General features: G+C 40.1%; 1 protein-coding gene and 1 pseudogene across 1 annotated transcript; one reads left to right on the top strand and one right to left on the bottom strand.

Annotated features, from left to right (window-relative positions):
• The first annotated feature begins 6,560 nt into the window (after positions 1-6,560).
• Rps19-ps13 (ribosomal protein S19, pseudogene 13) lies at positions 6,561-7,017 on the top strand (annotated as a pseudogene).
• A 17,209-nt stretch (positions 7,018-24,226) lies between these two features.
• Hmgb1l2 (high mobility group box 1 like 2) lies at positions 24,227-25,078 on the bottom strand. The gene has a single exon (XM_087601012.1). The coding sequence runs from the start codon at positions 24,977-24,979 to the stop codon at positions 24,332-24,334; it is 648 nt and encodes a 215-aa protein (XP_087457138.1). The 5' UTR covers positions 24,980-25,078; the 3' UTR covers positions 24,227-24,331.
• Positions 25,079-26,893: the final 1,815 nt, after the last annotated feature.

Here is a 26,893-nt window from a genome sequence, read left to right as displayed (position 1 = left end):
CTGAAAATGGGAGGTGAACCAATTCATTTTTCACACAGGTGATTCATTGACCTCCTTAATCAGATGCACAGAATGTCCAATGTCCAACTATATTAGTTATGAGCTCCAAAAATTGGAGTGATACTCTTAAAAGAAACTCAGAGATCTTAGAGAAAAATCTATCCAACATTGTTGCATTTTAGGGCAACCTACAGCAAGATAGCAAACTTCTTTTGTGTAAATAAAGTTTCTGACAACTTTTTTTAAATGTTTATTTTATGTTTATGAGTACACTGTAGCTGTCTTCAGACACACCAGAAGAGGGCATTGGATCCCATTACAGATGGTTGTGAGCCACCATGTGGTTGCTGGGATTTGAACTCAGGACCTCTGGAAGAGCAGTTGGTGCTCTTAACCACTGAGCCATCTCTCCAGCCCCTGACAACTTTTTAAAACATTTGTTTCCCCATTCTTTGATGTGAATAGCGTATGAATGATTTAACAGATATTTAAGAAAAAGTTTCAACATAAAGAGAGTAATAAATAGAACAAAAAGAGAAAAACATTAGGATTAGGGTGCTCTCCTAGTTATTTTTCTATTCCTATGACAAGATACGATGGCCAAGGAAACATAAAATAAATGTTTAGTTTGGGGTTCATGGTTCCGAAAGATAGTTAAGTACATGGTTATCAAGGTGTGGAGCATGGGAACAGGCAGGCGTGGTACTTGAGAAGTAGCTGAGAGCTTACATGGTGAAACAAAAACAGAGAGGGGAAGGAGAACAGGGAGAGAAGGAGATGGGGAGAGAAAGAGAAAGGAGAGAGGGAGAGAAGAAGGAGAGAGGGGAAAGAAGAAGGGAGAAAGGGAAAGAGAGAGGGAGAGAGAGAGAGGGAGAAGTGAAGAGAGGGGAGCACTAATTGGAAATGACATGGGCTTTTGAACGGCTCATATAGGATTATAGCTATAATGCAAAATGCACTTAGTCCAACTTCAAAAGTCTGCATAGACTTTCAGTCTCAAGACTGTTTAAAAATCCAAAGTTTTTTCTGAGACTCAAGACAATCTCCCTATAAAATTAAAAAAAATTACACATACCATTACACAGAATATACATGATTATTTCAAAATGGAAAAATGATAGCATAGTGAGGAAATACCATAGTGAGGAGGACCAAAGCAAGATGAAAACCCAGGAGGTCAAACTCCAAATCCTACAAGTCCATGTCTGACATCAAAGGGCTTAGATGGCTCCATTCCTCCAGCTTTTCGGACTACAACATACTTCTCTCTTGGGATGGTTTCATTCCCTGTCTGCAGCAATTCTTGGCAGATACAACATGGCTCTGGCATCGTCAACATCTTGAAGTCTCCAAGGCTTTACCTTTATGGCTTCACATACTAGCCTTCCCTGTCCTCTATGCAGGGACTCCCATAACACATGCCTGACTTCAATGACTTTCTTTAACCTTGGAGAAAGATTTCACACCTCCTTTACTCCTGCATTCTTCATGACTCAAAACCCAGAACCAAGAGACTGATGCTGTCAAGTTCTGATGCCTGCTTGTGATGGAACTGTTGTTGTAAAAATATAAAAAATAAAAAGTAAGGTTGTCTTTTACCTCGCTAGGTCCAGTACTGCGGTGCCCCAAGATATCTGCTAGATATCTAGGCAGAAACACATGCCAACTTCACCGCGGCGGCCCAGTGTCTCCAGCCGCCGCACACTTTCCTACACTCAAACCCTCACATAGAACACACAACACAATAATCTTAGATCCAATTGATAAGATATGATTGCCCACTTAAACATACAAAACCCGGTACCATCCATCCCTTAGGAACATTGATAACAACCTATAAATACACAGAGCGAGACCTTTACGTCAGCCCCCTTGTCCTGCCATGGCTTCTCCCTCTCCCTCTCCCTCCCCCTCCCCCTCCCCCTCCCCCTCCCCCTCTCCCTCTCCCTCTCCCCCTTGGGGCAGTGGAATTAGCATCAAAATACAGATAACTCCAGGGCAAACCACAACATGGAACCCGGAACCCTCCTTGATTTTTTTATTCCTTTGTAGAATAAGTTTTTCTTTACTTTAGGAACAGAACATTCCTCAAGCATCTTTTCACAAGTGGCAGAATTGGGTGGGGTTTGACCTGAAGGCACCCCTCCCTTTATTCCTTTTCTGGTGTTTTTTCCTCTTCAAATTGTACATTTTGTATTTTTTTGACCTACTTGCTTCTTTTCATTATAGGTCTGCATAAAAGTGATCAATAGTGACAACAGAGTCAATATTAGCCTATCTTGAAATCTTCTGCTAATGAAATTAGATCAAAATTCTTCAAATTAGTTTCAGGTGTATACTTGGGGTAAGCATAGAAGAGGGAATATGGGAAAGGATAATTAACAGTAATGGCTTTTGAAAATGGAAACTTATTAGTAAACAAATTTTCTCTGTTTCTATATATATAATCTATCTATCTATCTATCTATCTATCTATCTATCTATCTATCTATCTATCTATGTATCTATCTATTAGAAAATTTGTTTAGTATTACACATACAAAAAGATCTTTAAAGGAGTTATTCTACAACAGGGGAACAATACCCCAACAAGATACCCCAATGCTAGCAAATAAAAGCTCCAGTACCAGAAATGGGTCACCTCTTTTTAAGTTGTTGGCCAATGTGTCACATAGACATAACCCCCCCCCCCCCAATTATTGGTTACTGTCAATACTCTTGGGTACAGTGTAGAACTACAGTTGAAGACAACACATACTTGATCAGGTAACATGGAGAAATCAAGGTAGGATTCTCCTGGAAGTCTCATCCCTATTGGCTGGTGCTAGAAGGTACTATGCATGTTGCCAGAAGAAAAAAAAGTAATTATCAATCTCACTTGTCTGTGAACTCTGCAGGCTATAGCAGTGATTAGCTTATAAGATATGCTCACTATTGCAATAGCAGCATGGATGACATGAAGTAATTAACCACCCTTTGGTTTTTAATCTGAGGTTCAGTTAATGAGATAGAACCTATACCTGGCACTGTCAATGGAGCCATGAACCCATGACTAGGCCCTAGGAGTAAGCCAATATTTTATCCTATGAAATACACTATTAAAACAATTCCTAATGCATTATTACTATATCCATAGATCAGAGAATCTTTCAATCTTTATTAGAAGAACTTTTTGTAAGTAGATGACAGCTAACACAGAGATCTCCTACTCATCAATGTGCAGAGAATGAGATTACGGAGTACTCAGCTTTTAATGGGGCATACATGTATATGCTCCCCATCAAGGCTCAGGAATCTTTGCAGAAGGGAAAGTGGAAAGAACATAAATGCCAGAGGTGGTTGATACTATCAAGGACCTTGGTACTATCAAGCATGTAGAAGACCTGCACAAACTCTAGCCAGACATAATAATCCCAACATCTACTGGATGACGAGGGCACAAAATCACATTACTAGCTGAGGAACTATTAATATTCAATAGCTTCTGAGAGAACATGGGTTGGTTTTCTTTAATGCTATGATGATCCCGAGTACATTGAATACATGCCAGGGTGGACCCTAATCTCAGGACTAAGTGGACAACACGAAATTGACTTGATGGGGGAAAGAAAACTATCAGAAGAAGTCTCAAAATTGAGTTGGAAGGAATCTTTAAGAGTAACTGTTATATGGAGTAGAGACTAAAGGAATAGCCAACTAATGACTGCTCCAACTTGAGACCCATCCCATGTGAGAGAGCCAATGCCTAACACTATTAATGGTACTCTGCTATGGTTGCAGACAGGAATCTAGCATAACTGCCTCCCGAGAGAGGCTTCATCCAGAAGCAGATGGAGACTGATGCAGAGACCCACAGCCAAACATCAGACAGAGCTCAGGGAGCCTTCAGAAGAGTAGGGGATAAAATTGAACAACCCGGAGGAGTCAAGAACACCACAAGAAGACCTACAGAGTAAACTAACCTGGGACCCTAGGGGATCACAGAGACTGGGCCAGGGTTTATGCTGGGGTTGGACCAAGGCCTCATACTCATTTTTAGGAGCTGTACAACATGGTCTTCATGTACAATAACAATTGGAGAAGGTGTCTCTGACTCTGTTGCCTGCCATTGGATCCCCATCCCCTGCCTGTACTGCCTGGTTAGGCCTTAGTTGGAGAGGATGTGCTTAGTTCTGCTGGGATCTGATGTACCATGGTGGGGTGGTACAAAAGGGGGTATTTCCCTTCTCTGAGAAGAAGAGGAGGGTGTAATGAACTGAGCCATTTGTAAGAGAGGGAATGAGAAGAGAGGAGTAAGGAGCCTGTGTTTGGGATGTAAAATGAAAAACTGATAGTAAATTACTGGGCAAAAGAGAGTAACTCTTAAGAAGAAGTATCTAAACAAATTCAAAGCTTTGCTCTAGATGGTGTGCTGCAACTTGTAACATTGTCATATGACTTTGCTATTAGTCAAGTTCATGCTTTGGAATTACACAATTAGCTTTCAAAAGAAAATTTCATAATATTGACTGTTAGAACACATTCATAGTTGCAAACACCTGTTATAGAGAAAGAATTTACACTGTGGCTTGAGGAACACAATTTAGTTTTTATTATAAATCCATTCATAGTTCAGTATAATTTGGCCTGATATAGAGATTAGTTTAAACAGTTCTTAATTATTTAGGAAATTGTTATCAGTAATAATTTTAAGTTGTTGTACAATGGAGATTGTCACCATGGACAAAGGAATTTAGATCAGAAAAAGTTAAGTAATAGGTATTCATGGAACACTTATTTTGTGTCACCATTTATAGTAAGAGCTTCAGGTAGACTCAGAGTATTGAAGACACAGCTTTTGTTCAAGAGAAAGTTTAATCAGCACTCGAAACAATTTAAGAGTGAAAATACATAGTAAATGTGAAGTAAAGGGCTGAATTGTGAAACTGTTAAGTCATGGTTACTAGGAAATCTGTTAGCAAGAAAGCAAAGTTAACTTGGATAGAAGTTATGAAGGTCTGGAGGTAGACATGTTTATGGTTTTAAATTATGGAAAAGATAAAATAGGTCAAGTGAGGGAAGGCTCAGAGAAGGTAGCATAAGCAATGGTCCAGAAAATAATTTTTCTTTTTATGTATTATTAGAAATTTTAATCTTGTCTAATATCAGTAAAAAGCTTTTTCTGTTTAAATCTTCCTAATATACCAACTTTCTCTGAGTGGATAATATTTTTTTCTCTCTGACAGTGCAGTAAATTTTCGATCGCTTTGCAGAAAGGGAACTGCCATTTACCAAATGAGTGCTTCTCCATTCTGCTCTCCTTTGGTGCCAAGTCTTAATAAAGACAGATGGCTTCTCCCAGCGTGCTGCTGCTAGCCATCTCAAGTTGATGACTATGAGACTGAGTGCCTGACCCCTTTCCTGTCAAGCAATAGAAAAGCCTTCATCTTTATTTATTGCCATACTTTAATTACTAGCAGAAAACTATCAATTAAGGAACAAAGGGTTTGAAACATCGCTTCAACAAAACCAAAAACTTTGAGCAAATCAAAATGGTTTCTATTTTTCTTGTGAAGGAAACAAGTATTGGGGTGATTGGTGTGATTTCTGTTAAATTGTAATGAGTACAACTTCAGAGTATCTAATGCTCTATGGAAGAATGTACCTGGCAGAACCCATATCATGATAGGCTCAGTTCAATGACAAAGTACAGGTGATCCTGGAAGCTAGTTACAGAGGCAGTCAGAGTCAGCTCATCAGACTGGCACTAATCGTTACAACCTTTAGAAGAAGGTGTTTGTTCCTTATGTGCTGGTCTGTGATATAAAAACAGCTGCAACTGACCACCCCCAAATATTCTGCTCTTTTCCTGCTTAAAATGGAAAATCCCATCTCTCCATTCCCTGGTGGTATGATTTTGCATCTCTATAGAGCCTCTGGTAAATCACAGGTTAAATCTTATTGGCTTTGGTTGGCTTTTTAACATTTTAATGTGAATTTGTTTATCTGTGTGTGTGTGTGCACACACACACTTTTTCAGAATAACAATTCTTACAAATTCTAAGTTATAAAATCTATAGTGTAATTTGTATGAAATGAAATCTGACATATATCTGAAAACATTTGGATCATATGCAAATATCTAAGAAATAATTATGTACTGAGCATCTACTTGGCTACAACCTAGCCTAAGAAATTGAAAGTAACTAACCAACTCCTTTGAGGTGTGTGGATCGTCTTTCTGCCTTTCCAGAACTGGCTATTACCCCAAGATTGGAGTGATGGTTGTCTCTTTGATCTTATTCATGTATGTATCTGTACATAGTGTGGCTTGGTTTTCATGAAGCTTTCAGATCTTGGCGGACATAAATCCATACTGTATTGATCTTTCTTGAAAAACCTTTGCTCACTATTTGGTAAACTTTACTTATGACCACAAGGATGGCTTTGTTTAGTTACTGTTATTTAAATTTCTCTTGTATAGACACACTGTAATCCATCCATTCTCTGATCAAGTATTTACATTGGATTAAAAACTTTTTCATGCCCTTTCCCCTGACTGGCAGCATGGAGGCCGCATGATGCCTGGAGTTACTGTAGAAGACATTAACCAGCAGTTCATCAGAGCTCTTGCAGCCTTCCTCAAAAAGTCTGGGAAGCTGAAAGTCCCCGAATGGGTGGACACAGTCAAGCTGGCCAAACATAAAGAGCTTGCCCCATATGATGAGAACTGGTTCTACACACGAGCTGCTTCCACAGCACGGCACCTGTACCTCCGTGGTGGTGCAGTGGTTGGTTCCATGACCAAGATCTATGGAGGACAGCAGAGAAACGGTGTTAGGCCCAGTCACTTCAGCAGAGGCTCTAAGAGTGTGGCCCGCTGGGTCCTCCAAGCCCTGGAGGGGTTGAAAATGGTGGAAAAGGACCAAGATAGGGGCCGCAAGCTAACTCCTCAGGGACTGCAAGCTAACTCCTCAGGGACAGAGAGATCTGGACAGGATTGCTGGACAGGTGGCAGCTGCCAACAAGAAGCATTAGGACAAAGGATTCTGGGTTAATAAATTGCCTCATTCATAAAAAAGCTTTTTCATAAGATGATACATGTTATGATTTGAAAAGAAAACCTCAAGAAACATGCAAAAATGTAAGGTAAAAGTTAAGTACATTTTCCTCATCCCCTGTATGAAAGCAACCACTATTAAGCCTTAGTTTCTATATTTCGAGAATTTCAGCCAGTGGTGGTGGTGGTGCATGCCTTTAATTCCAGTACTCTGGAAGCATAAGGAGATGGATCTCTGTGAGTTATAGGCCCACCTGGTCTACAAGGAGAGTTCCAGGACAGCCAAGGCTACACAGAGAAACCCTGTCTCTAGAGCAAAAAAGGAAGAAGGAGAAGGAGAAGAAGAAAGAAATTTCTATACACACGTGTTTATGTGTATACACACACAAGGAACAGAATTATACCAACATAATTCCATAAATAATTTTTTCAGACATGTATTATGGATATTATTCTATGTCATTAAAACATATTTTATTCTTTTAAGTATTGTTCAGGTATGTTGGTATTTATGTAACTGACCTTTTACTACAGTATATTATTGAGCATTATTAATGAAAACTTCTGCATTATAGTAATGCCGCCATGACTACTTTTATATATACATTTGAATGAAGATAAAATAGAATTATTGAGTTGAAGATAGTTTTAACTTTTTCTACTTAATTGTCCTTACACTACTGTATTGTGTTTTCCTTGTCCCTCCTCTGGTAATTCTGTATGCTCTTTTCCTCATGATTATCAAAATATGTCACTTGTAGATAATTTGGAAAACATTGAAAAGTTGTAAGAACAAATCAAAATAGCTTATGTTCCCATTTGTTTGTAGGAAGCAAAATTGTTCTTTAGTTACTTCTTTTTTTTCTGTATATGGAGGATATTTTGACAGTCAAAGAAACATGCCCCGAGACATAACAGTTCCCTAAATCTTAACTGTACCTACAATACCTTCTACTCATAAGACATGATTTTAGGGGCAATTATAGTTAGTAATTAAAACAAATTCTTAATGACTTTTGCTTTTTTTCCATGAAAAATTATGGTGAAATTGTGTGTACATTAAAGATATCTCACACTGCCAAATTCAAACAATTCTACAATATTATTTATTCAAAAGTTTTACTTGGGTCCCAAGGCTTGGTGGGAAAAAGTGCTCGCTGTCAAACAGGAAGGCTTGAGTTCGATCCCAGGGAACCACATGGTCGAAAGATTGGTGACATTTCTTGGCAGTAGTCCTGTGACATTATTGCATGTGAGTGTGTGTGTGCATGTGTGTGTGTGTGTGTGTGTGTGTGTGTGTGAAAGAGAGAGGGAGAGAGAGAGAGAGGGAGAGAGAGAGAGAGAGAGAGAGAGAGAGAGAGAGAGAGAGAGAGAGAATAAAGCCATAAAAAAGCGAAACATAAAAGTCCTGCTACTACTGGAACATTATTTCAATGAGTTTGCTCTCTCATCAGTACCATCAGCAGCAATCATGTTTACATTTTCTTTTTAGGCCACTTTGAACAAAACTGAAAATAATGGCTGTTAATTTTGTGTATTGTTCATATTTTATCACAGACTAATCATTGTGCACATACAATGGGTCCACTTGACACTGCAACTGTAAGTATTTGTATTTTTCTATATCTATTTCTTGTATTTAGGCATGGGGTAATAATTATTACTGATAATCATCCTAATTATATCTCAAGATTAGTAGAAATCTCTGTACTATTGAGTATGCGAACATGATCATGTCATTTTGTAATTTCATTTTACTTTCAAATTTTTACAAGATACTATTATGCTAGACATTTAAATGCATAATCCTATTTTTTCATTTCTGTGATCATATTTTATACTCAATACACAGGGATTAATATTACTTTTAAAATATCTAGGTTGTACTGAAAAGAATAATATACTATCATTTGTTCAAGTATTACCTTATAAATGGCCATTTATGCTTTGTTTCAGCTGTTTGGTATTATGACCAATATTCCATAATATTCCATGAGGTACTAATTATTTCAGTTTTTCTGTATCTTTTCTAGCTTCAGCATGGAATGTTTCAAACTTGAGGAAGCATCTCTTTTACGGGTAAACTGAAAAGAATGGTTTCCATAGTCTGATTTTTTTCTAGTTTTGTTCATTTGTGTTTTTGCTGCCATTACACCTATTCCCAAGAGTGAGATTGCCAGGTGTGACGTGGTTCCTACCTGACACTCAAGGGAAGTGGAATTCAGGTTCCTTATAGGGTGGAGAATATAGAGAAGGAGACATAGAGTAAGAATCTGGTCTGTAATTGAAAGAGCAATTCTCAGCTTCATATGGAAAAGTAAAAAAAAAAAAAAAAACCAGGATAACCAAAATGATACTGGACAATAAAAGAAGAGACAGACACCTGCGATAGGAGAGGGACCCACGAATCAACAGTAGTATGCTTAGCTGTGACTCACAATGGGGATATTGAACCTGAAGAGGCCACCTCCTGTAGCCAGGCAGGAACCCCAATGGAGGGGTAGGGATACCAGCCTATCCACAAAACTTTCAACCCAAAATTTATCCTGTCTACAAAAAATGCAGGGAGGGGTATGGAGCAGAGACTGAGGGAAAGGCCAACCAACAATAGGCCTATCCTACAGTCAAGCACCAATCTCTTACACTCTTAATGATAGTCTCTCATGCTTTCAAATAGGACTCCAGCATGGCTATCCTCTGAGAGGCTCTATCTAGCAGGTGACTCAGACAGATGTAGATACCCACAGCCAAACAATGAATGGAGCTTGGGGACTCTTGTGGAAGAATAGGAGGAAGAATTGCAGGCCCCAAAGAAGATAGGAACTCTTCAGGAAGACCAAGAGAGTCAACTAAGCTGGATCCTTGGGGCTCTCAGAGACTGAACCACCAACCAAAGAGCATACATGGGCTGAACCTAGGCCTCCCTGCACATATGTAGCAGATGTGCAGTTTGGTCTTAATGTGGGTCCTAAACAACTGGAGTGGGGGCTATCTAAAAGCTGTTACCTGACTGTGGGTTAATTCCCTACAGGAATAGCTTGTCTGGCCTCAGTGGGAAAGGATGTGTCTAGCCTCATAGAGACTTGAAGTACCAGCATGAAGGGATAACCACGGGGGCCTTTACCCACTCAGAAAGGATGGGTTGTGGGAGGAGATAACGAGGAGTGGGCAGTGAGCAGGAAGTACAGGGAATAAGTAAAAAGGAATCCGGTCTATATTGGAAGTCACAATAAAAGTCTTTTATCTGTTGGCCATTTGATCAGAGGAAGATGAAGGCGGGGTAGAGGAGAATGGTGAACTGCCTAATGACAAAACTCACCCTCATATTTTTACCCATAGCCATCTAGTCCTGTTATGCTGAAAGTCTTATCTCGGCACATAGCAGTGAGATGAGAATCTGGAGACCTATCTGATTTAGTGTCTTTAAAATATTCAAACAGGAAGAACTAATGTTTTGCTTCTTTCTGGTGCTTTGTGTACATTAGAAGACTTAAACTCCAGTTGTTAAGATGGACTTAGAGTACTTCTGCTGTTATAAGGGTTATAAAATATGAATATTGCTCTCAGTAATCCACAGATGTCTTCTTGGACTATTTACAGATGCTGGGTTACATTACCATCTCTTCATTAATACTGAGCAAATCAGGTTTCAGCTGTGCTATTTAATATGCACACGCACAGTTTCTGCCATCTCAATATTGTTTGCCTCATGCTTTTAGAAAAGCAGCAATTAAGGAAGGAAAGAACATGAGCCTTCCAGGACCTTACACTCATCTGTCACTTCTAAAATAGCTTCAAGGCGATTTGTTAGATAGTGCTGGCTGAATGATTGCTTTTCCTGTGATAATTGCCAATGAATTTCCTGTAAGGCTAGAAAGGGAGACGGGGAAAGTAAGAAGGTGAAGAAAGAAACGTTCTAGCGCTATTTGTTCTATATAATATTCTTTTCCCAAGTCTTTAGAAATGCTTAGATATAAAACATGAGAAAAGACAAGTTCATCTGCCAAATTGTGATGAAATGCTCAAAGGCTAAGAAGCTGACCATGAGGCACCTATGTAGTCAAGATGCAGAACTGCAAAAGGCTTTGCAAACCTACAGTCCCAAACTATATGACCGTTTTGATAGGAAGACTTTGGATCACTCAGTTAAAAAAATAAACAGAGATTTTGGATTTATTTTCTACTTTTCTTGAGGGGCTGTTGTACTTCAGGTACTGAGCATTAATTTCTTGTCAATTAGATGTGCATAATTAGACCTGGGCTGTCTGGAAAGACAGTACCAGTTTGTTCTCAGTGCTAACTATGGGAACAAGTTGTATTGGTTTCAGTCTTGGTTGCGTCATGGGTTTGCTATGTGACTTGGGTAAGAAATTCTTAATTCATCATTTTGCAATCTATTAAGTGGGATAATGACATGGCTTCCTAAGGACAATTAGAGGCATTTTCTTTATATATGTCTCTGTGTTTTGAACATGTGCACATACATGTTTACAGTGTGTGAATGTACTTGCGCATGCATATATGTGGACATTTGGAGACCTGGAGGCTGATATTAGGATCTCTTCCTTAATAGGTTCCCCCTTATTTATCAACACAGAATTCCTCAATTGACTACCTGATGACTAAGCTTTCAAATCTGGATTGTCGGGGCCATTCTTAATCAAGCCACTGCATTTCACACCCTGAACCCATAGACTTGTGGCCATATCATAATGCAGAAATGCATTCGGTCTAACTTCAAACAGCCCCATAACTCTATCACAGTCTCAACAATGTTTGTTTAAAAGTCCAAAGTTGGCAGATCTTCCTGGTTGCTGCCACCGCAGAGAGCTCGTAGGCAGCACCCTACGAGCAAACTTGAGCCTCGGGACCACAGGTAAGACCAACTTTTCTGCTGCAAGAGACCTGCCTGGTGAACTCAGGACACACAGAGGCAAAATTCCTCTAGGACCGGCACTTCCTGTGTTTACTGGGAGTCCCAAACCCACGGATCCCGGCCCGCAGCAGCTCTCTGCTCCCAGACCCCGTGGGAGAGAGACCTCACCGCCTGGTCAGGTGGGCACTCCAGGTGGGCTGCAGAGTGGAAGAGACCACCAACACTGCCCAGCCCTGCCCACATCCCTGGCCCAAGAGGAAACTGTATACGGCCTCTGGTTCCCGTGGGGCAGGGCCCAGGAGAGGCAGGACCCCTGCCTGAGACACCGCCTGAAACTGAAAGGACAGACCGGATAAACAGTTCTCTGCACCCAAATCCCGTGGCAGAGAGAGCTAAACCTACAGAGAGGCAGACACGCCTGGGAAACCAGAAGAGACTGCACTCTGCACACATCTCTGACGCCAGAGGAAAACACCCCACGAGCAAACTTGAGCCTCGGGACCACAGGTAAGACCAACTTTTCTGCTGCAAGTGAGCTGCCTGGTGAACTCCAGACACAGGCCCACAGGAACAGCTGAAGACCTGTAGATAGGAAAAACCACACGCCCAAAAGCAGAACACTCTGTCCCCATAACTGGCTGAAAGAAAACAGGAAAACAGGTCTACAGCACTCCTGACACACAGGCTTATAGGACAGTCTAGCCACTGTCAGAAATAGCAGAACAAAGTAACACTAGAGATAATCTGATGGCGAGAGGCAAGCGCAGGAACCCAAGCAACAGAAAACAAGACTACATGGCATCATCGGAGCCCAATTCTCCCACCAAAGCAAACACGGAATATCCAAACACACCAGAAAAGCAAGATCTTGTTTCAAAATCATATTTTATCATGATGCTGGAGGACTTCAAGAAAGACGTGAAGAACTCCCTTAGAGAACAAGTAGAAGCCTACAGAGAGGAATCGCAAAAATCCCTGAAAGAATTCCAGGAAAACACAATCAAACAGTTGAAGGAATTAAAAATGGAAATAGAAGCAATCAAGAAAGAACACATGGAAACAACCCTGGATATAGAAAACCAAAAGAAGAGACAAGGAGCTGTAGATACAAGCTTCACCAACAGAATACAAGAGATGGAAGAGAGAATCTCAGGAGCAGAAGATTCCATAGAAATCATTGACTCAACTGTCAAAGATAATGTAAAGCAGAAAAAGCTACTGGTCCAAAACATACAGGAAATCCAGGACTCAATGAGAAGATCAAACCTAAGGACAATAGGTATAGAAGAGAGTGAAGACTCCCAGCTCAAAGGACCAGTAAATATCTTCAACAAAATCATAGAAAAAAACTTCCCTAACCTAAAAAAAGAGATACCCATAGACATACAAGAAGCATACAGAACTCCAAATAGATTGGACCAGAAAAGAAACACCTCCCGTCACATAATTGTCAAAACACCAAACGCACAAAATAAAGAAAGAATATTAAAAGCAGTAAGGGAAAAAGGTCAAGTAACATATAAAGGCAGACCTATCAGAATCACACCAGACTTCTCGCCAGAAACTATGAAGGCCAGAAGATCCTGGACTGATGTCATACAGACCCTAAGAGAACACAAATGCCAGCCCAGGTTACTGTATCCTGCAAAACTCTCAATTAACATAGATGGAGAAACCAAGATATTCCATGACAAAACCAAATTTACACAATATCTTTCTACAAATCCAGCACTACAAAGGATAATAAATGGTAAAGCCCAACATAAGGAGGCAAGCTATACCCTAGAAGAAACAAAAAACTAATCAACTTGGCACCAAAACAAAGAGAAGAAAAGCACACAAACATAACCTCACATCCAAATATGAATATAATAGGAAGCAATAATCACTATTCCTTAACATCTCTCAACATCAATGGCAATCCCATCAACTCCCCAATAAAAAGATATAGATTAACAAACTGGATACGCAATGAGGACCCTGCATTCTGCTGCCTACAGGAAACACACCTCAGAGACAAAGACAGACACTACCTCAGAGTGAAAGGCTGGAAAACAACTTTCCAAGCAAATGGTCAGAAGAAGCAAGCTGGAGTAGCCATTCTAATATCAAATAAAATCAATTTTCAACTAAAATTCATCAAAAAAGATAAGGAAGGACACTTCATATTCATCAAAGGAAAAATCCACCAACATGAACTCTCAATCCTAAATATCTATGCCCCAAATACAAGGGCACCTACATACGTAAAAGAAACCTTACTAAAGCTCAAAACACACATTGCACCTCACACAATAATAGTGGGAGATTTCAACACACCACTCTCATCAATGGACAGATCATGGAAACAGAAATTAAACAGAGACGTAGACAGACTAAGAGAAGTCATGAGCCAAATGGACTTAACGGATATTTATAGAACATTCTACCCTAAAGCAAAAGGATATACCTTCTTCTCAGCTCCTCATGGTACTTTCTCCAAAATTGACCATATAATTGGTCAAAAACGGGCCTCAACAGGTACAGAAAGATAGAAATAATCCCATGCGTGCTATCGGACCACCACGGCCTAAAACTGGTCTTCAATAACAATAAGGGAAGAATGTCCACATATACGTGGAAATTGAACAATGCTCTACTCAATGATAACCTGGTCAAGGAAGAAATAAAGAAAGAAATTAAAAACTTTTTAGAATTTAATGAAAATGAAGGTACAACATACCCAAACTTATGGGACACAATGAAAGCTGTGCTAAGAGGAAAACTCATAGCGCTGTGTGCCTGCAGAAAGAAACAGGAAAGAGCATATGTCAGCAGCTTGACAGCACACCTAACAGCTCTAGAACAAAAAGAAGCAAATACACCCAGGAGGAATAGAAGGCAGGAAATAATCAAACTCAGAGCTGAAATCAACCAAGTAGAAACAAAAAGGACCATAGAAAGAATCAACAGAACCAAAAGTTGGTTCTTTGAGAAAATCAACAAGATAGATAAACCCTTAGCCAGACTAACGAGAGGACACAGAGAGTGTGTCCAAATTAACAAAATCAGAAATGAAAAGGGAGACATAACTACAGATTCAGAGGAAATTCAACAAATCATCAGATCTTACTATCAAAACCTATATTCAACAAAACTTGAAAATCTTCAGGAAATGGACAATTTCCTAGACAGATACCAGGTATCGAAGTTAAATCAGGAACAGATAAACCAGTTAAACAACCCCATAACTCCTAAGGAAATAGAAGCAGTCATTAAAGGTCTCCCAACCAAAAAGAGCCCAGGTCCAGATGGGTTTAGTGCAGAATTCTATCAGACCTTCATAGAAGACCTCGTACCAATATTATCCAAACTATTCCACAAAATTGAAACAGATGGATCACTACCGAATTCCTTCTATGAAGCCACAATTACTCTTATACCTAAACCACACAAAGACCCAACAAAGAAAGAGAACTTCAGACCAATTTCCCTTATGAATATCGACGCAAAAATACTCAATAAAATTCTGGCAACCCGAATCCGAGAGCACATCAAAACAATCATCCACCATGATCAAGTAGGCTTCATCCCAGGCATGCAGGGATGGTTTAATTTATGGAAAACCATCAACGTGATCTATTATATAAACAAACTGAAGAACAAAACCACATGATCATTTCATTAGATGCTGAGAAAGCATTTGACAAAATTCAACACCCCTTCATGATAAAAGTCCTGGAAAGAATAGGAATTCAAGGGGCTGGGGATTTAGCTCAGTGGTAGAGCGCTTACCTAGGAAGCGCAAGGCCCTGGGTTCGGTCCCCAGCTCCGGGAAAAAAAAAAAGAATAGGAATTCAAGGCCCATACCTAAACATAGTAAAAGCCATATACAGTAAACCAGTTGCTAACATTAAACTAAATGGAGAGAAACTTGAAGCAATCCCACTAAAATCAGGGACTAGACAAGGCTGCCCACTCTCTCTGTACTTATTCAATATAGTTCTTGAAGTTCTAGCCAGAGCAATCAGACAACAAAAGGAGGTCAAGTGGCTACAGATAGGAAAAGAAGAAGTCAAAATATCACTATTTGCAGATGATATGATAGTATATTTAAGTGATCCCAAAAGTTCCACCAGAGAACTACTAAAGCTGATAAACAACTTCAGCAAAGTGGCTGGGTATAAAATTAGCTCAAATAAATCAGTAGCCTTCCTCTACACAAAAGAGAAACAAGCCGAGAAAGAAATTAGGGAAACGACACCCTTCATAATAGACCCAAATAATATAAAGTACCTCGGTGTGAGTTTAACCAAGCAAGTAAAAGATCTGTACAATAAGAACTTCAAGACACTGAGGAAAGAAATTGAAGAAGACCTCAGAAGATGGAAAGATCTCCCATGCTCATGGATTGGCAGGATTAATATAGTAAAAATGGCCATTTTACCAAAAGCGATCTACAGATTCAATGCAATCCCTATCAAAATACCAATCCAATTCTTCAAAGAGTTAGACAGAACAATTTGCAAATTCATCTGGAATAACAAAAAACCCAGGATAGCTAAAGCTATCCTCAACAATAAAAGGACTTCAGGGGGAATCACTATCCCTGAACTCAAGCAGTATTACAGAGCAATAGTGATAAAAACTGTATGGTATTGGTACAGAGACAGACAGATAGACCAATGGAACAGAATTGAAGACCCAGAAATGAACCCACACACCTATGGTCACTTGATTTTTGACAAAGGAGCCAAAACCATCCAATGGAAAAAAGATAGCATTTTCAGCAAATGGTGCTGGTTCAACTGGAGGGCAACATGTAGAAGAATGCAGATCGATCCATGCTTATCACCCTGTACAAAGCTTAAGTCCAAGTGGATCAAGGACCTCCACATCAAACCAGATACACTCAAACTAATAGAAGAAAAACTAGGGAAGCATCTGGAACACATGGGCACTGGAAAAAATTTCCTGAACAAAACACCAATGGCTTATGCTCTAAGATCAAGAATCGACAAATGGGATCTCATGAAACTGCAAAGCTTCTGTAAGGCAAAGGACACTGTGGTTAGGACAAAACGGCAACCAACAGATTGGGAAAAGATCTTTACCAATCCTACATCAGATAGAGGCCTTATATCCAAAATATACAAAGAACTCAAGAAGTTAGACTGCAGGGAGACAATAACCCTATCAAAAAATGGAGTTCAGAGCTAAACAGACAATTCACAGCTGAGGAATGCGGAATGGCTGAGAAATACCTAAAGAAATGTTCAACATCTTTAGGCATAAGGGAAATGCAAATCAAAACAACCCTGAGATTTCACCTCACACCAGTGAAAATGGCTAAGATCAAAAACTCAGGTGACAGCAAATGCTGGCGAGGATGTGGAGAAAGAAGAACACTCCTCCATTGTTGGTGGGATTGCAGACTGGTACAACCATTCTGGAAATCAGTCTGGAGGTTCCTCAGAAAATTGGACATTGAACTGCCTGAGGATCCATCTATACCTCTCTTGGGTATATACCCAAAAGATGCCCCAACATATTAAAAAATACACGTGCTCCACTATGTTCATCGCAGCCTTATTTATAATAGCCAGAAGCTGGAAAGAACCCAGATGCCCTTCAACAGAGGAATGGATACAGAAAATGTGGTACATCTACACAATGGAATATTACTCAGCTATCAAAAACAATGACTTTATGAAATTCGTAGGCAAATGGTTGGAACTGGAAAATATCATCCTGAGTGAGGTAACCCAATCACAGAAAAACATACATGGTATGCACTCATTGATAAGTGGCTATTAGCCCAAATGCTTGAATTACCCTAGATGCCTAGAACAAATGAAACTCAAGACGGATGATCAAAATGTGAATGCTTCACTCCTTCTTTAAAAGGGGAACAAGAATACCCTTGGCAGGGAATAGAGAGGCAAAGATTAAAACAGACACAGAAGGAACACCCATTCAGAGCCTGCCCCACATGTGGCCCATACATATACAGCCACCCAATTAGACAAGATGGATGAAGCAAAGAAGTGCAGACCGACAGGAGCCGGATGTAGATCGCTCCTGAGAGACACAGCCAGAATACAGCAAATACAGAGGCGAATGCCAGCAGCAAACCACTGAACTGAGAATAGGACCCCCGTTGAAGGAATCAGAGAAAGAACTGGAAGAGCTTGAAGGGGCTCGAGACCCCTTATGAACAACAATGCCAAGCAACCAGAGCTTTCAGGGACTAAGCCACTATCTAAAAACTATACATGGACTGACCCTGGACTCTGACCTCATAGGTAGCAATGAATATCCTAGTAAGAGCACCAGTGGAAGGGGAAGCCCTGGGTCCTGCTAAGACTGAACCCCCAGTGAACTAGATTGTTGGGGGGAGGGCGGCAATGCGGGGAGGTTGGGGAGGGGAAGACCAATAAGAAAGGGGAGGGGGGAGGGGGATGTTTGCCCAGAAATCGGGAAAGGGAATAACACTCGAAATGTATATAAGAAATACTCAAGTTAATAAAAAATAAAATAAAATAAAATAAAAGTCCAAAGTTCAGTCTCTTGTGAGACTAAACGTACTCTCTTAGCCATAATACCCTGTAAAATCAAAATAAAAAATGAGATTACATATTTCCAACATTTAATGTTGGAATATGCCTTACCATTTCATTTTTATTGCATATTTTTTATTTACATTTCAAATGTTATTCCCTTTCCCGGTTTCCCATCCATAAGTCGCCTCTCCCGTGCCCCTCTCCTTTCTTCTATGAGGGTGTTTCCCCTCCACAAGTACCCCTCCCTGTACTGACATTCCCCTACAATGGCGGGGGGTGGGGTGGGGCAGCCTTGTGAGGACCAAGGGATTCTCCTCCCATTGGTGCCAAACAAGGCCAGCCTCTGCTACATATGCAGCTGGAGCCATGGGCCTGTCTTCGTATAGTCTTTGGGTAGTGGTTTAGTCCCTGGGAGCTCTGGTTGGTTGGTATTGTTGTTTTCATGGGGTTGCGAGCCCCTTCAGCTCTTTCAATCCTTTCTCCAACAGCTGTTCCATTCTCAGTTCAGTGGTTTGCTGATAGCATTCGCCTCTGTATTTGACATGTTCTGGCTCTGTCTCTCAGGAGAGATCTATATCCTGTTCCTGTCAGCATTCCCTTCTTAGTTTCATCCATCTTATCTAGTCTTGGTCACTGTATTTATATGGGGCACATGTGGGGCAGACTGCATGGCTGTTCCTTCAGTTGCTGCTCCAAACTCTGCCTCCATATCGCCTCCTATCAAAATTTTTGTTCCCCCTTTTAAGAAGGAGTGAAGCATCCACACTTTGGTCATCCTTCTTCTTGAACTTCCTGTGGTCTGAGTATTGTATCTTGGGATTTGAGCTTTTGGGCTAATATCCACAAATCAGTTAGTGCATACCATGTGTTTTTCTGTGATTGGGTTACCTCATTCAGGATGATATTTTCTAGTTCAATCCATTTGCCTATGTATTTCGTGAATTCATTGTTATTGATAACTGAGTAGTACACCATTGTGTAGACATACCACATTTTCTGTATCCATTCCTCTGTTGAAGGGCATCTGGGTTCTTTCAGCTTCTGGCTATTATAAATAAGGCTGCTATGAACATAGTGGAGCATGAGTCTTTGTTGTATGTTGGAGCATCTTTTGGGTATATGCCCAGGAGAGGTATAGCTGGGTCCTCAGGTAGTAGAAGTCTGATTTTCTGAGGAACCTCCAGACTAATTTTCAGAGTGACTGTACCAGTTTGCAATCCCACGAACAATGTAGTAGTGTTCGTCTTTCTCCACAACCTCGCCTGTGTCTGTTGTCTGAGTTTTTTTTAACTTAGCCATTCTGACTGGTGTGAGGTGGACTCTCAGGGTTGTTTTGATTAGCATTTCCCTGATGACTAAGGATTTTGAGCATTTCTTTAGGTGCTTCTCAACCATTCAATATTCCTCAGCTGAGAATTTTTTGTTTAGCTCTGTACCCCATTTTCAATAGGCTTATTTGGCTCCTTGGAGTCTAACTTTTAGAGTTCTTTGTATATTTTGGATATTAGCCCTCTATCAGATGTAGGATTGGTAAAGATCTTTTCCTAATCTGTTGGTTGCCATTTTGTCCTAATGACAGTGTCATTTGCCTTACAAAACTTTGCAGTTTTATGAGGTCCCATTTGTCCATTCTTGATCTTTGAGCATAAGCCATGGGTGTTTTGTTCAGGAAATTTTCCCCAGTGCCCATGTGTTCAGGGCTCTTCCCCACTTTTTCTTCTATTAGTTTGAGAGTATCTGGTTTGATGTGGAGGTCCTCGATACACTTGGACTTAAGCGTTGTACAGGGAGATAAGAATGGTTCAATTTGGTTGGGGATTTAGCTCAGTGGTAGAGCGCTTGCCTAGTGGGCGCAAGGCCCTGGGTTCGGTCCCCAGCTCTGGAAAAAAAAAAGTAAGAATGGTTCAATTTGCATTCTTCTACATGCTGACCTCCAGTTGAACCAGCAGCATTTGTTGAAAATGCTATCTTTTTTCCATTGGATGGTTTTGGCTCCTTTGTCAAAGATCAAGTGACCATAGGTGTGTGGGTTCATTTCTGGGTTTTCAATTTTATTCCACTGATCTATCTTCCTGCCTCTGTACCAATACCATACAGTTTTTATCACTATTGCTCTGTAATACTGCTTGAGGTCAGGGATGGTGATTCCCCCAGAAGTGCTTTTATTGTTGAGAATAGTTTTCTCTATCCTGGGTTTTGTTATTCCAAATGAATTTGCACATTGCTCTTTCTAACTCTATGAAGAATTGGATTGGAATTTTGATGGGGATTGCATTGAATCTATAGATTGCTTCTGGCAAAATGGCCGATTTTACTATATTAATCCTGCCAATCCATTAGCATGGGAGATCTTTCCATCTTCTGAGATCTTCAATTTCTTTCCTCAGAGACTTGAAGTTCTTGTCATACAGATCTTTCACTTGCTTTGTTAAAGTCACACTGAGGTTTTTTATGTAATTCGTGTCTATTGTGAAGGGCGTCACTTCCCTAATATCTTTCTCAGACCGTTTGTACTTTGAGTAGAGGAAGGCTACTGATTTGTTTGAGTTAATTTTATACCCAGCCACTTTGCTGAAGTTCTTTATCAGGCTTAGATGTTCTCTGGTGAAACTTTTAGGGTCACTTAAGTATACTATCATACCATCTGCAAACAGTGATATTTTGACTTCTTGCCTTCGAATTTGTATCCCTTTGACCTCTGTTTGTTGTCTGACTGCTCTGGCTAGTACTATATTTAATAGGTAGGGAGAGAGTGGGCAACCTTGTCTTGTCCCAGATTTTAGTGGGATTGCTTCAAGTTTCTCTTCATTTAGTTTAATGTTGGCTACTGGTTGTTTTATATGGCTTTTACTATGTTTAGATATCGACCTTGAATTCCTGATCTTTCCAAGACGTTTATAATGAAGGGGTGATGAATTTTGTCAAATGCTTTCTCAGCATCTAATGAGATGATCATTTGTTTTGTTTTTTCTTTGAGTTTGTTTACATAGTGGATTACATTGATGGATTTCCATATATTGAACATTCGTGCATCCCTGGGAAGAAGCCTACTTGATCATGATGGATGATCGTTTTGATGTGTTCTTGGATTCAGTTTGCTAGAATTTTATTGAGTATTTTTGCGTTGATATTCATAAGGGAAATTGGTCTGAAGTCCTCTTTCCTTGTTGGGTCTTTTTTTTTTTTTGGTTTCAATTATAAGCCTAATTGTTGCTTCATAGAAGGAATTCAGTAGTGTCTGTTCTGTTTCTATTTTGTAGAATAGTTTGGACAGTATTGGTACTAGGTCTTCTATGAAGATCTGATAGAATTCTTCACTAATCCATGTGGTCCTGGCCTTTTCTTTTTTTGGGGGGGGGACTTTTACTGGCTGCTTCTATTTATTTAGGGTTGATGGAACTGTTTAGATGGTTTATCTGATCCTGATTTAACTTGGTTACCTTGTATCTGTCTAGAAAATTGTCCATTTCTGCCAAATTTTCCAGTTTTGTTGAATATAGTCCTTTCTAGTAGGATCTGTTGATTTTTTGAATTTCCTCAGTTTCTGTTGTTATGTCTCTCTTTTCATTTCTGATTTTGTCAGTTTGGATACACTCTCTGTGCCCTCTGGTTAGTCTGGCTAAAGTTTATCTATCTTACTGATTTTCTCAAAGAACCAGCTCCTGGTTTTGTTGATTCTTTGTATAGTTCTTTTCATTTTTACTTGGCTGATTTCAGCTCTGAGTTTGATTATATCCTGCCATGTACTCCTCTTGGGTGTGTTTGCTTCTTTTTTTCTAGAGCCTTCAGGTGTGCTGCCAGGCTGCTCTCCAGTTTCCTTTTGGAGGCACTCCAAGCTATGAGTTTTTCTCTTAGCACTGCTTTCATTTTATCCCATAACTTTGGGTATGTTCTGCCTTCATTTTCATTAAATTCTAAGAAGTCTTTAATTTCTTTCTTTATTTCTTCCTTGGCCAAGTTATCATTGAGTAGAACATTGTTCAACTTCCATGTGTATATGGGCTTTCTCTTGTTTTTGTTGTTATTGAAGACCAGCCTTAGTCTGTGGTGATCTGATAGGATGCATGGGATTATTTCAATCTTCTTTTATCTGATGAGACCTGTTTTGTGACTGATTATTTGGTCAATTCTAGATAAGGTACCATGTGGTGCTGAGAAGAATGTAGATTCTTTTATTTTAGGATGAAATGTTCTATAGATATCTGTTAAATCCATTTGGTCATAACTTCTGTTAGTTTTTCTGTGTCTCTGTTTGGTTTGTGTTTTCATGATCTGTCCATTGATGAGAGTGGGGTGTTGAAGTCTCCTACTATTATTGTGTGAGGTGCAATGTGTGCTTTGATTTTCAGTAAGGTTTCTTTGATGAATGTAGGTGCCCTTGCATTTGGAGCTTAGATGTTCAGGATTGAGAGTTTATCTTGGTGGATTTTTCCTTTGATGAATATGAATTTTCCTTACTTATTTGATAACTTTTAGTTGAAAGTCGATTTTATTTGATATTAGGATGGCTACTTCAGCTTTTTTCTTGGGACCATTTGCTTGGTAAAATTGTCCCAGCCTTTTACTCTGAGGTAGTGTCTGTCTTTTTCCCTGAGGTTTGTTCCCTGTGTGCAGCAAAATGCTGGGTCATCTTTACATATCCAATCTGTTAGTCTAAGACTTTGTATTGGGGAATTGAGTTCATTGGTGGTGAGAGATATTAGCGACCAATGATTATTTTTTCCTTATATTTTTGTTGTTAGAGGTGGGATTATATTTTGTGGTTATGTTCTTTTGAGTTTGTTGCAAGAAGATTTCTTTCTTACTTTTTCTAAGGTGTAGTTTCCTCTCCTTGGATTTTCCTATCGATTATCCTTTGTAGGGTTGGATTTTTGGAAAGATATTGTGTAAATTTGGTTTTGTCATGAAATATCTTGGTTTCTCCAGCTATCATAATTGAGAGTTTTGATGGATATAGTAGCCTGGGCTGGCATTTGTGTTCTCTTAGGGTCTGTATGACATCTGTCCAGGATCTTCTGGCTTTTATAGTCTCTGGTGAGAAGTCTGGTGTAATTCCGATAGGTCTATCTTTATATGTTACTTGACCTTTTCCCCTTTCTGCTTTTAAGATTCTTTGTTTTGTGCATTTGGTCTTTTGACTATTATGTGACAGGAGGAATTTCTTTTCCAGGCCAATTTATTTTCAGTTCTGTAGGATTCTTGCATATTTATGGTCATCTCTTTCTTTAGGTTAGGGAAGTTTTCTTCTATAATTTTATTGAATATATTTATTGTCCCTTTAAGTTGGAAATCTATTTCTTTTATTCTTATGATCCTTAGGTTTGATCTTCTCATTGTGTCATGGACTTCCTGGATATTTTGGGTTAGGAGCTTTTTTTTTTTAATAAAAAAAATTGTATTTACTTAGAAGCATTCAGAATGTCAACAAAACAGCCGCCATTTTTTTGCAATTACAGAGTGGTATTCAGTTAACAGAACAACAATTACCTTCATATAAGCTGCATCAGAGACAACTGAAGATGGAAAAAAAACCAAAAGGAAAAAAAAAAAACAAAAACAAAAAAAAGAAACCAAAAACCAAACTACTGTCCCCATATATAACTAATTTGTGCTGTGCACCAACAAGAACCTGCTTTAATTTCCATGCCAATTTACAACCCCCAGACTGTACCAGGCAAGGTTAGTGGCTATTGAAAATACCACCAGGACAGGGCTAGCTAAAGACACATTCGGTAGTGTGTTAACTATACAAAAAAAGACACTGTACAGTTTAAAAACAAATCTTACACAGATTTTTTTCTTTAAAAGGAGTGAGTTGTGTACAGGGGGGTTAAATGCTTTATAGACAAGAAAAAAAACTGCGCTAGAACCAACTTATTCATCATCATCATCTTCTTCTTCATCTTCCTCTTCCTCCTCTTCCTCCTCTTCCTCATCCTCTTCATCCTCCTCGTCGTCTTCCTCTTCCTTCTTTTTCTTGCTCTTCTCAGCCTTGACCACCCCCTTTTTCGCTGCATCAGGTTTTCCTTTAGCTCTGTAGGCAGCAATATCCTTCTCATACTTCTCCTTCAGCTTGGCGGCCTTCTTTTCATAGGGCTGCTTATCATCCGCAGCAGTGTTGTTCCACATCTCTCCTAGTTTCTTCGCAACATCACCAATGGATAAGCCAGGATGCTCGCCTTTGATTTTTGGGCGGTACTCAGAACAGAACAAGAAGAAGGCCGAAGGAGGCCTCTTGGGGGCATTGGGGTCCTTGAACTTCTTTTTGGTCTCCCCTTTGGGGGGGATGTAGGTTTTCATTTCTCTTTCATAACGAGCCTTGTCAGCCTTTGCCATATCTTCAAATTTCCCCTTTTCTTTAGCAGACATGGTCTTCCACCTCTCTGAGCACTTCTTGGAGAACTCTGAGAAGTTGACAGAAGCATCCGGGTGCTTCTTCTTGTGCTCCTCCCGGCAGGTTTGCACAAAGAATGCATATGAGGACATTTTGCCTCTCGGCTTCTTAGGATCTCCTTTGCCCATGTTTAGTTGATTTTCCTCCGCGAGGCACAGAGTCGCCCAGTGCCCGTCCGGCTCTCGCTTGCCCCGGCGCTGTCTCTATGGAGCTCAATGTACTGCAATGGCTGAGGGTTAGGAGCTTTTTGCATTTTGCATTTTCTTTGATGATTTTGTCAAGGTTCGTATGGTATCTCCTGCATTCTCTTTTATCTCTTCTATTCTGTTGGTAATGCTTGGGTCTAGGACTCATGATCTCTTTCATAGGTTTTCTCATTTCCTTGGTTGTCTCACTTTGTGATTTCTTTATAGTTCCTATTTCCACTTTTAGATACTGGATGGTTTTGGTCAATTCCTTCACCTCTTTGATTGATTTTTTGTGTTTCCTGTTTAAGGGCTTCTATCTGTTTACCTGTGTTGTCCTGCATTTCTTTATGTCCTTCTTAAATTCCTCTAACATCATCATGAGCTGTGATTTTAAACCAAAATTTGCTTTCATTGTGTTGGGTTATCCAGGGCTTGCTGTGGTGGGAGGAACTGTTCTGATGATGCCATGTGGCCTTATGTTCTGTGGCTTAGGTTCTTGTCCTTGCCTCTTGCCATCTGCTTATCTGTGGTATTAGCTGGTCTTGCTGTCTCTGACAGTGGCTTTACCCTCCTGTAAGCCTGTGTGTCAGCACTACTGGGAGACCAGCTCCCCCCTCCAGGGGCTTCTGGGTAGAGAGAGCTGTGGCACAGGGTCTGCTCAGGGCACAGATAGGAACCAAAAGTATTCTGTCCCAGACTGCTCCTCAGTTCTTGTGTCCTGAGGGCTCCAGGCCGGTTCCTCTTGGGCTGGGAATATGAGCAGAATTGGTGGTCTCACCTGTGGTCTCAGGTGTGTCAGCACTCCTGGGAGACCAGCTTTCTCACAGCAGGATCTGGGTACAGACAAGTGTGTGGCACTGGTCAGCTCTGGGCATAAACCCTAAGCTTGTGTTGTTTATCTATGTACTGGAGGATGGTTAAATTCCCAGTGGTTAGCCCCCTAATGAAAATCGGTGCTTCTCCACCTGCACCCATGCTAGAAGCCATCAAATGTAGAGAGTCACACTTCAGCATCATCGCAAATTTTAAGAATTCTCTTTGATGCTCTCCCTTTTAAGCTATTACCTTTGGGGCACTGCTTGGAGGAGTAGAGGTTGTCACAATAACCTTCCATGCCTCTGTTTCTCAACTGTGCATCTGTAGTCACCAACATCATTGCCAAAGAAGCCTTTTTGCTCTTTACAATCATCTGGAACTCAGATCCTGGACTTTCTCATGGTTTTTCGTAACAGAATAGACCACAAACGTGGCACCCGTTGCTGTTGAACCTGGATAAGGCCCTCAAAGGCAGTATGGATAATGAACTCCATTATGGTACAAGCCACTCACATCAATATGGCTCCCAGTGGTGGCATGGGCCAGGGACATTAGCCTGAATTTAGACTGCAGCATAGATCATAAACATCCTTATGTACTTTGGTGGCAACGTGGACTATGGACATCAAGACAGAGAATGAATCACTTTAACAAAGAAGAGAATTGGCTGCTATAAGCATTTTTCTTATTACTGTACTTTCTGCCCAGTCTCTTGTGCTATGAAGCCAAGAGGACTGCAGTAGTGCCTACCCAGAACTGAAATTCATTTTGGAACTAATGTGGCAAATCTCATCTGGATCCAAACAGTGGATAAAAACTGACTCAAAGTGCTGACTTTAGAAATTCAATATTTACAAGGACAGGATAACAATTAAGAAAGAAGGGAACCTAATTGATGACTGGGTAGATTGGTCTTCCCTTGAGCCCCAGTTGACTAGCATATTAGTCAAATCACTATAGTACTTATCCCAACATTTGTATTTTGAAAACCTGTGGTCACTCATCTGACTTCACCTCTGGGATTTGGCCCACATAACA

This window comes from Rattus norvegicus, chromosome X (genome assembly GCF_021556685.1).
Source record: "Rattus norvegicus strain SHRSP/BbbUtx chromosome X, alternate assembly SHRSP_T2T, whole genome shotgun sequence".
NCBI classification, from domain to species: Eukaryota; Metazoa; Chordata; class Mammalia; order Rodentia; family Muridae; genus Rattus; species Rattus norvegicus.
The sequence above is the reverse complement of the archived record's forward strand: the minus strand, read 5'-3'. Positions and strand labels throughout refer to the sequence as shown.

Bases quoted from the DNA above. Each gene is read 5' to 3' on its own strand.
- Hmgb1l2 (XM_087601012.1), bottom strand. From the start codon at position 24,979: ATGGGCAAAGGAGATCCTAAGAAGCCGAGAGGCAAAATGTCCTCATAT.